At 52.6% G+C, this 11,378-nt stretch overlaps 1 protein-coding gene across 1 annotated transcript in view; it reads right to left on the bottom strand.

The window, feature by feature from the left end:
* Nucleotides 1-545: 545 nt before the first annotated feature.
* The window catches only part of LOC119107953 (UDP-N-acetylglucosamine transporter), a 12,260-nt gene continuing 1,427 nt past the window's right edge, over nucleotides 546-11,378 (bottom strand). The window contains exons 2-6 of the mRNA XM_037231544.1: nucleotides 10,941-11,095; nucleotides 3,637-3,759; nucleotides 2,298-2,469; nucleotides 1,377-1,495; nucleotides 546-823 (exon numbers count right to left, since the gene is read on the bottom strand). Of these exons, the coding sequence (XP_037087439.1) occupies nucleotides 602-823; nucleotides 1,377-1,495; nucleotides 2,298-2,469; nucleotides 3,637-3,759; nucleotides 10,941-11,095 (791 nt within the window). The 3' untranslated portion in view covers nucleotides 546-601. The remainder of the gene's footprint in view (nucleotides 824-1,376; nucleotides 1,496-2,297; nucleotides 2,470-3,636; nucleotides 3,760-10,940; nucleotides 11,096-11,378) is intronic.

The following is an 11,378-nucleotide window of genomic DNA, read 5'->3' on the forward strand; positions in this document are numbered from 1 at the left end:
CACACGACAGCCCCCTCCCCCTTCCCCCAGTAGATCGGAGACGGCACTCACTTACGTTGTCAAATGTGGTGAAATCATCGAAGCCGGCGAGCACTAGAAATCAAATCGTAGAACTGGCATTGTAAGAGGGATGACTACATGATGCAAAACAAAAATCGGCAAGTTCTGCTTCTGAGCTCTCTGCTGTAATTCAAACACTGGTCGTTGATACACGGCGGCCACAGTCCTTCCCTCCACACCCTGCACACCACAGGCGGACACAAGAGCAGAAGTCTACCTTATACTAAAACAATCGCGTTGGCACAGATACCCCTGGATCGGTTGCGGCGCTGGAGACTGAAGCCTCTGGCGCCGGTGGCTGCGGCGCTGGTGACGGCAGCCTCCGGCGCTGGGCGCAGGTGGTGGCTGCGGCGCTGGTGACGGAAGCCTCCAGCGCCGGGAGTAGACGGTGGCTGCGGCGCTGGTGACGGCAGCCTCCGGCGCCGGGCGCAGGCGTTGGCTGCGGCGCTGGTGACGGAAGCCTCCAGCGCCGGGAGTAGACGGTGGCTGCGGCGCTGGTGACGGCAGCCTCCGGCGCCGGGCGCAGGCGTTGGCTGCGGCGCTACTCTACCTTGGAGCGCGGCGGCGGCGGGCTGTAGCCGTACAGGAAGGTGGCGGCCACCACCAGCAGCGCTCCCACCCCGAACAGCGCGCTCAGGCGCACATCCCCCAGGTACGCCCACGAGAACAGCGCGGACAGCACGATCGAGATCGAGGTGGCGAAGCCCTTGAGGATGTTGTCGGCGTACTTGACGGTGGCGGAGACGGCCAGGCCGCCCAGCGCCTGCGGAGCAGCAGCCGACCGCGAGCCGTCACCGAACGTGTGGAGTCGAGCCTCAGGCGGCCAAAACACCCGACACGCCGTCGAGAAGCTTCAGCTCTGACCCAGACATAATGGCCGAACCAAGCATCTGCGCGTCATGTGATCGGCCACAGCAATGGCTTCACGAAATAATCAGCCGAACAGGAATCACGAGCAATGTCTGAGTACCAGGACGTCACTAATGTACATATTTCGTGCAGAATGTACGCAGCAACGAAGCTGCGGTGTGAACGGGCAAACTTTGTTTTTATTTGAAGCCAGATCACCGACACCGCCGAACTCCATTCGTAACGCGCTGACTGACAAATGCAATGATCGCGGTATGCTGTCGTCACCACCCACACGCCAGCTCGCCAAGGTGTCAGACGGCGCGAGCCGCCCCGTCCGCTAGACATCACAGAGAGCTGACCGATGATGATGATGATGATTTGTGCTTTGGGGCGTACCGACTACGTTGGTCATATGGCGCCCATACAGAGAGCTGACCGGAGCCATCGGCTGGCGCTGAGCTCACCTGCAACACCACCACCGTCCAAGTGTACCGCGTATAGCCGCAGAAGAAGCCGAGCCTGGCGATGGCGGCGCCATCGTTCAGCACCACCGCCGCCGCGCTGAATGGCACCGAGAACACGGCTGCCAGCGGGACTGCGCGTTAGTCGCGCTGAACGGCACCGAGAACACGGCTGCCAGCGGGACAGCGCGTTAGTCGCGCTGAACGGCACCGAGAACACGGCTGCCAGCGGGACTGCGCGTTAGTCGCGCTGAACGGCACCGAGAACACGGCTGCCAGCGGGGCCGCACATTAGCCGCGCCGAAGGGCAGTGAGAACACGGTTGCCAGCGGGACTGCACGTCAGTCGCGCTGAACGGCACCGAGAACACGGCTGTCAGCGGGGTCGCACTTTAGCCGCGCTGAACGGCACCGAGAACACGGCTACCAGCGGGGTCGCACATTAGCCGCGCTGAACGGCACCGAGAACACGGCTGTCAGCGGGGTCGCACTTAAGCCGCGCTGAACGGCACCGAGAACACGGCTGCCAGCGGGGCCACACATTAGCCGCGCTGAACGGCACCGAGCACACGGCTGCCAGCGGGGCCAATCATCAGACGCGCCGAAGGGCAGCGAAAACACGGCTGCCAGCGGAGACGTGTGCTACTACCTGCGGGGACGCGCTAACAGCGCCAAACGGAGCGCAACGCGCACACCAGGTGTGGTCGACGAACGCGAGCGTACAGAACACCCGGCAGAGGGCAAAACAACGTTGCGAAGCGACTCATGCAGGAAGCACAAAGCAAACACATACAACTGAATAAAGAAGGCTCACGCATTACAACTGACCAAGAAACCGTCAGGAAAGAACGCAGAGGGGATCAATACAACGAAACAAACCGAGAGCACATGCAGGGAAGGCAAACTGCCGGCGCAGGCCACTCACCCAGCTGCACGTTGCGGACGGAAAGCGGCTGCTGACCGCCCTGCTTCAGCAGACGCTCAAAGTAGACGCCGGCGTATCCACTTGACAAACAGAGCGTCAGCACTGCCAGCAGACCAAGCGGGTAGTTGTTGGGGCCGCGGGGCGAAGCCGCTGCGCCATCCGCTCGGTCCAGCTGACGGGCACACCGCGTGTGGCGTCAGGGCCGCATTGTTGGTACGATAACAATTTCTGACGATAACGAGGCTGCAATTATTGTGTCACTACTATCATGTTTATCACGCACGCACGCACGCACGCACGCACGCACGCACGCACGCACGCACGCACGCGCACACACACACACACACACACACCACACACACACACACACACACACACACACACACACACACACACACACACACACACACACACACACACACCACAACACACACACACACACACACACACACACACACACACACACACACACACGCACACACACACACACACACAGATATATATATATATATATATATATATATATATATATATATATATATATAACATCTGTCGGAGAGATCCTTTGTCAGTCATAGACGCGCATTGGATGATACAGATCGGCCACCAGATCGGTTTGGAAAGAATAACCAGGCTTAAGTATGTATATCATACCGTATCTACTTACAAACAGGCGTTTTCTACGACTACGAATGGCTGAACCGTGCAGCGGGCTAGGATGCAATTCAGTGGGTCATTAGCATGACCCCGGACGGCTGACCATCCGTAACGCCGGCAAAGGTGATAGAGGAGCGAGTGCGTGGTGAAACCCGAAATGACAACGTGAGCTTTACATAATTTTAAAACGCACCTTGTCTTGACAAAAAGCCGCCTACATGAGACATCTGCATGAGAGCCCCTGGCACAACTACATGTGAGCTCCCGCCACGTCTACATGATATCTTTTGGCGCACCTGCACGAGAGCTGGCGCATCTGCATGAGAGCCCCTGGCACATCTGCATGAAAGCTCCTGGCACATCTGCACGAGAGCTCCTCGCTTATCGGCATGAGAGGTCCTGGCACATCTGCACGGGAACTCCTGGCTCATCCGCACGAGAACTGCTGGCACATCTGCACGAGAGCTCCTCGCATCTGCATGCGAGCTCCTGGCACATGTGCACCACAGCTCATCGTTCATCCGCAAGAGAACTCCTCGCACATATGCACGAGAGCTCCTCGCACACCTGCATGTGAGCGCCTGGCACACCTGCATGCGAACCCCTGGCACATGTGCACGAGGGCTCCTGGCTCATCCGCACGAGAGCTCCCGGCTCATCTGCATGGGAGCACCTGGCTCACCTGCACAAGACAAACACCGACCACCAGCGTCAGCAACGCCAGCCACTGCAGCGGTCGCACGCGCCGCTTCAGCATCACCGACGACATCAGGGCTGTCACCAGGATCTTGAGCTGGTACGACACCTGGCAGGGCGGCCAGTCAGCGACATCAGTCCCCACAAGGAAACATCAGTCGAACGGTTGGGAACATCTGTCCAACCGCCCAGCCATCGGCTCGCGCCGATGGACGCTGCAGGCATTCGACCTCTTGTTCACCCAATAGGATACCATGCATAACTTAGGTTACGCATGGAGAAGGGGGCGGGAGGGGAGTGAGGCTCTGAAGTTACACGCTACGTAAATGTAACAGGGGGGAGTTTTGAAGTTTTGATGAGACCATTACGTTTGATGCGTTTTGGTAATCATGCTAAGAAGGGTAAATAACGTTACCCGCCTCTCATGACAAGCAACACGTAGCTTTTTGTTTATCACCCGTAGCTCAACTAGGGGTGGACAGACGTCATCCTCTTGAGACGTTATCCTTAACACAGCGCGACTCGCGGGAAGGGAAGCCGCCTAGTGACCAGTGCGTAGCCAGGGTGAAGACGTTGAAAATATGTCAAAAATGGGGAACGTAATTTATGACCTACCCCGTACAGCGGGCTTGTGCTTTGGCTAGATATGCATGCAGTAAACGGGTCATACAGAGTCAACGGCTGGGACCCACGGGCTTACACAATGCATAGCAACATATGTCAATGCCATCCGGGTGTCGTCATCGTTCATGACATCGTACTTGAAAGATACCCTAAACGTAGTCAAATCTAAACTAACTGGTTCCAATATCAAGAGATAAGTTTTAGGCATAAGCAGATACATTGTTGAAAGGATGTGAATTAAAACATTCAGAGCTCATAACGTCCAATGGCCAGAACGTCCAGAATCGCAGCATCCAGAGTTCACAACATCCAGAATTGTTCAATGTCCCTGGACAGAGGACAAACAGAACATTCAAGCGCACAGCCTTAAAAGTTCATAACTAGCGCTCAAAATATCCAGTTTGCGTGAGATCCAGGGGGTGGGATACTGTACCACTTCCTCGCAATCCTTAACGTATTGATTTGGATGTTGCCCTTTAGATCGCTATCGTTACCAAATTCGCTCGTCTATGTCGACGAGTAACGGCGTAGGGTACAGTGCAGCCCAGTTTAAACCACTGAGCATGGACATGGACAGCGTTTTGTTTATGCACGCAAACTTTGCAGCGTCAGCACGTCTTGGCAGCAGGCGTATTAAAGAATTCAAAACTTGAGTCTCTGGCTCGTGGCATGGAAGATAGGTGGCTACTTGGCAGAAGCTGCACGGTGGTCGTGGAATATATATATATATATATATATATATATATATATATATGCATGTATCCTTACATTTGCTTATCACTGGGCATGCGGCTAATGCACGCATCAGATTTCGCACCAAGCAGTGGTCCAGAACTCACTTAAGACAAAGGGCTTTTGTGTCTTAAGGCGATCGGATTTGTTGTAGGAAATTAGCTTCCGTGCGTGTCCTCGTTCACTTAAGACAGCCTCATGGCAGGGCAATACCAATACATTTTCAAAAATAATCATATCTCGAAAATACTCACATACCCAATACTTACATGCATATATATATATATATATATATATATATTATATATATATATATATATATATATGTACTCGCGATTGACGACAAGTTTTTAGATGCACGTTTCGCTGAAGATGACAGCATATCGTGTAATTTTCTATTTCTTGTGAAGATTTTCTAGCCTACATAACATCTGGCCGAGTTATGATCGGGGCGATATAACGGGAGAGCTTTGGCACCCACAGAACGGAGCGCAAAAGTGTGGATTCATGTTATGGTACGCTCAGAAAATATGTGGCTGACAGTAATATCCATTCTGTATGTGTGTGTGCTGTGTATGCGTAAATCCCTATGCTCGCTGCATTTTTTAACTCTAGTGCTGATTTACCGTTTTGCATGCCTCGGACTGAAAGGCGGACAAGGGGTTAATGCGACCCTTCCCCTGGCGTTGCCAAACTAATAAATAAGTAGCTTAGCCGAGAACACAATCATATTATTCTGAACACGATCTCACAATTGGTACTAGCTTTCACGTTGTTGGCAGGCCAGAAGTAGAATTTTCCTGAAAACCGCAGTTTTTAGCTTTACGAGACCATGCCTTTTGGCGACACGAATCTTAAATTGGCGCGTGTCTAGTTCGATCCTGAGCACATTCTGTAGTACAATTCTGCTGCCGCCCGTCGCCCCAGCCAGCCGTAGACCGCCGTGGAGTGTTTATCACAGACTGCCGCTGCTCCGAAACCCGAAAATCTAGGCACACGTTTTCATGCCAAAACACGTGCCATAATCGCCACCTATCATGGCGAATGTTAGACGTCATGCTATTGGCAAGCCGGGTATTGGCGACAACTCTTGTGAAACGAAAATCACCGTTTTGCTATAAATATTAACTGAAGCCATGACGGGGCAATACAGGCAAAACACTGTTTGCTTCCTTCCATATTTGCTTGCTCCTGGCTCGACCTCACGCTGAGCCCGTCGTTTAAGACCAACCCCCTCTCAACAAGTTGTGATCTGTCCGTGGGCTGGTGCCGAGAGGATCCGATGCTCGACAAACTTTCCTCGTTCGAGCAAATACAGCTTTTTCATTGACGCGCCAGACCATTCGCACGCGCTTGGCGACAGGCAGGTTGGCGGGAATGAAAATAGGCCGAACGATTAGCCCATCGACCCTATTATCCCGTGATCGACCAAGGCTAACGATCCCTGTTACCGCGTCAGACAAGCTGCAGTGCACGCATGAGACCGCGGGAAATATGAGAAAGAAAGGGGTATGCAATGTGGAAATGATCATGATAGTTTCAAATATGCTCAGCTCCTTTCATCGCTTCGTTAGTTCTTTGGTACTGTATGCAGGAGCATACAGAGGGCTTACGGCAAGCCCAGTGTGCGTGCTGCATGCAACAAATGCTCTTGAAACGGGAGACGCAATAGTGCAGGTGTTCGGTGACTAGCAGCCGTCCGCACATAGCAACACCGCGACAAACGTTAGCGTGTTATGTTATGGCAGGTATTTAGTGGACACGTCGCCAGTACGTAGCAGGGTGGCGGCAGGTCCCGCCACTTCAAGCGGAGGCAGGTTTTCTCTGATGCATGTCCTGGTTGAGATAACAGCATACTGTGCGTTTGTTTCTTCTCGCGTTTTTCCAGCCTACGTCATATCTGGTCGAGTTATGAACGGAGTTACATGATGGGAGATATGTGTAACCCAGAAATTTGCGAGCGAATGTGCGAGGTCATATAATGCAATGCCCAGAAATGTGGTTGATGGTGTACGTGTAAGTGTATTGTCCTACGCATATGTAAGCACCTACTCTCGCTGTGTTTTGCGCGTTATGCTATTGCTGCATTGGATATCGGCATGGTGTTTCGTGGAAAGATAATCCTTATTTTGCTGATAATTGCAACAGTGTGAGACGATGTTTGGCTCCTTCCACATCTACTGGCTTTTTGCTTGACCTCACACTGACCCCGCCTCCAAAAACCAAGTCCCACGCGACAACTCGTGGTCTGTCTGTGGTCCGGCGGTGGACGATTACGGCGCTTGAGAAACTCAAAGCAAGAACCTTCCCGACCCGACCAGTTAGAACATTTTCATCCATGCTCTAGACAACACACGCTTGACGACGGGCTGGCTGGCGCTAACGAAAATGGCGCGAACGATCAGGAGATCCGCCAGGGCAACCGATGGGCGTAACTGCGTGCCAGACTGCCATGAACCCGACTTCGCATAATACCGAAGGAAATATACCCATGGTACAGGTATATATATAATATGGATGTGATAACAATAGCCTTTTAAGATGTACGGTTTGCTTCAACGTTTTGCTAGGCCTTTGGTGACGGAGGTAGGTACACCGTGCGCTCAGGGTAAGAGCAGCAAAGAGTACTTTTTGCGGTGCTTATTGTAAATGCCCTTGAAACGGGAGACGCGACAGAGAAGAAAATAGGCGTCTAGCAGCGGACCGTATGTAGCAACACGGCGTGCGTATCCGTTCGCGTGCGTACATGAGCTATTGGTCGGTATCTGTTGACTTGAAGGAAACATGCGCTTAGAGCCTGGGTGGGGTAAGTTTAGAGGCAGCATGGCCAAGTACACGCATGTCTCGTGCGAAGGATGGTGCCAGCCTACATGACATGCACAAATAACACTTTTCGGAACACTGAATGGGACTTTGCGGTCATAAACACAACACGGTATATACTCAGACCCACGCGAAAAAGCGACATAACTGGGGCCTACGCATGGAGCCGAATGATAAATCGAGAAAAATAACGAGCTACGCATTGAGGCGGGGAGGCGTGTCTTATCAACCGACCTCAACCAATGACGGAACCAGAGTGGTGGGGTGGCGGGGGGGGGGGGGGGAGTGCGGGGAATGGCTCGTTGCTCCCCGCCCCTTGGGGCGAGGGACAACAAAGTATCATGGTGAAGGGGAACCGAAATCCTCATTTCGGATTCACGTATCCTTTATTTTCAAAAAACCAAAATTTTAGGGACACCACAACAAACCACCCATATTCATTTTCGAGAGGTACTGAAACCCAGGACACAATAACCGGCCCCAAAACCTTCGTTCTCCAACGGCACCAAATTTCAGAGACACAGTAGTGTTGCGCCTCCCACCCTGAAAAAAATCCTGGATTGACCCCTTCCTCTCTTCTCAGGGCACCATGCCCGTTCTTTTAAAGAGACCCTTTGTCGAAGTGGGCCACTTAAACCTCCCAAGGCTTTGGTTTTAAAAAGAGATCAAAATCCATAGCCACCACAATAGGTGTGCCTTTTCCGCGGCGAAATCCTGAATCAGCCTGTTCCACAAGGGAGTACCAGCAAACTTCATCACCGGACATAATGGCTTTTATTTTCCAGAGGTTTCACAATACCTATATTTGCAACTTGTATGCAGGAATCTGTCTTACTTTGCGGCGCACTAGAAAACCAGGCGTGCAACGTGCGCAAATACATGGACCTTGTTAATTTTCTTACGATCATGGTGGGTCATGTCATTTTGGGGTTAAGTATTTCAGAGAAAAGATGGCAAAATGCACTGAAATCAACTGCAAAAACACCATCAAAAGGAAGCGCAAATTTGATTCCTAGATCATATACGGCTAGCCGGCTAGTTGATGTCATCAGCTGATAGCTGATCAGCTGATAGCTGATGACTAATGCAGAGTTTTTGCTCTGGATATTGCAAAGAAGTGAACATATCATGGCATTTAAATGTATTAAACGTAATGTTCAAGTATAAGAACCGTCAAAAACTCAATAACCCACGAAAATCATATGTGTGACGTCGACGGCGCGTAGAACTGCGTTCGACAAACACACGTACATGCTCCTCGGCGTAATGGGCATCCGGCGCAAATTCATTCAGCAGTCGGTAAGACGTCAAGCCCGATTAAAGTCATCAAGATTTTGTACCTCTCAGCGGAGTGGGTCCTCCTGTAATCTAGGAAAATCCAAGGCCAATAGGGATGGCACCTGAGCAATCGAAGCTGCAGCGGCAGGCCAACAAAGAGGCTTCCGTCAACAGTGAAGGGTACTCATAGCAAGCGAGAATGTAACACCAAGACGGTGGAGACCCTGAATGATCGGGAGTCCCCCGCAGGCTAACATAAAAGGTCCGGCCAGAGCACAGGATCCTCTGAGAAAAGGGAGAATAACCAGGACCAGTGTACACGAATGAATGCCCCTGCGTGATCAAGGGTGCCCCGGCAGGTTAACAGAGAGGGCTATGACAATAAAAGGATCTTCAGCAAATGAGCTGAAAGGGAAAGAGCCATTGATCGATGCAGAGAGCCCCTGAGCATCGAATGCTTCGGTGCGTTACCTTACATGGGCTCCAGCAACAGCGCAAGGTCCTCCTAATAAGCGGAAAGAACCCAACGCCAATATGAAGGGCCCCTGGGCGACCGAGTGTGTATATGGGGCCAGGTAGCAGCGGCGGGGCGGGAGAGCCTGCCTCGCGGGTGCAGCGGCCCCGGCCGAGCCCGCGCCGGCTGACACTTCTCCGGCGGCGGCGCCGCCCGGCGCGCCCGCGCTCAGTCTGCCGGCGAGCCCCGAGGCGCGACTGCGCCCGGGCTGGACATGGCCGCCAGGCGCCCAGGTGATTCATAGTAATAACGCCCCACTGTACCTATCACGTGACCATCGGTGGAATGCCAAGTTGACTATGACATCCGTTCACAAAAGAGGGAAATCGCAGCAGGAGGCGAAAGAAATGTGCTACTGTACTGCCATCTAGCGGCATGAACATAAACTAACCTGGATGTCGTGAAAGCTGGATGCTAGAAACGCTGGATGTTACACTTTAGATGTTGCGCACTTGGACGCTATAAACGCGCTATGGGCCACAGGACTGGAGACGGTGCTGAATGCTATGAACGCTTGGATGTTGCGACTCTTGGATGATATGAGCACTGGACGCTACGAATCTTTGAACGTTTTGATGGCTCCCCGGTTTACGGCTACGACACCACCTTGTACTACAATACGGCCATGAGTTCAACACAGCACATCAAGGTCAAGGTTCCTAATGTGGTCTCCCATCCACGTTTATGAACACAGGCTGGCAGTGACTTCATACCAGGACAAAAACCCGTGTGTCGCGCGCGCTTGAAGTGGTATCTCCCCGTGGCCAGAATTTCCAACGTCAGTTATAGACCACTTCTCCGGACGTGTTCAACCACAATTTCATTACAACATTGCTGTTTGCGGCCTTCAAATTTACATTTAGCGGCTGGTAATCCTAAGGTGCCGCCTGTATGAAGTCATGTGGAGATCGCAGTCCCAGAACGACCCTGGTTTGACCATTCAAGACGAATGTTCATCAGGTCAGTTCAAGAGCTTGCTTGACCTGACGATGATGATGATGGTGATTCGAGCTTTAGGGTGCGTCGGTTGCCCTGGTCATATGGTGTAGAGCTTGTTTGACCGTTTCACGAATACGCATACAAGAAAGTAAGTGTTCATGACTCCACTAACGACTCTATTTCCTCGGGGGGGGGGGGGGCAAACTATTGCTGCAGGGCATGATACAGCCTGACTCAGACATCATGGCGTTCTCACGAGTAAACTGGATGAAGGTGTACGAGTAAACTGGATGCAGGTTAAGCTCCAGACAATCGATAGAAAGCAAAATGATGCACTCAATTCACACGTCAATACGATCTGTACACCCAACTCCCCTTACCTGGAATGTCGGAGCGTCCAGGTAGGTGAGCGCCACAAACACCAGGTTGTTCTGGATGGTGTACAGGAAGCTGGGCACGGCCAGGGGCAGGGTGTGCCACGGCTGGCCCAGCACCTCTCGCCGGAGCACGGCAGCTGTCTGAGACGTCGAGCTCCCTGTGCGCACAGACAAGCTCAGCTGCGCGTCCGACACGCGCGCTCGAGCTCACAGCCGGCTTCGGTGACCGGCGACTGCCAGTGGCGGTGCCGTGTCACGCCTGGCCGGACGGTTGCATTCAGCGCTGTCCCGGGCTCGGTCGCGTGACGGAATATGGCGTCCGGCTGCTGGAGCGATCTTTATTCACATTCGGAGGAACGCGGTCATGCATATTCCGAGGAATGTTCACGAGGTGGTGAGACTCTTGTTTTTAGCAGTCTAAGTGTGTATACGATACAACGT

This window comes from Pollicipes pollicipes, unplaced genomic scaffold (assembly GCF_011947565.3).
Source record: "Pollicipes pollicipes isolate AB1234 unplaced genomic scaffold, Ppol_2.1 Scaffold_6686;HRSCAF=7923_pilon_pilon_pilon, whole genome shotgun sequence".
NCBI lineage: Eukaryota > Metazoa > Arthropoda > Thecostraca > Pollicipedomorpha > Pollicipedidae > Pollicipes > Pollicipes pollicipes.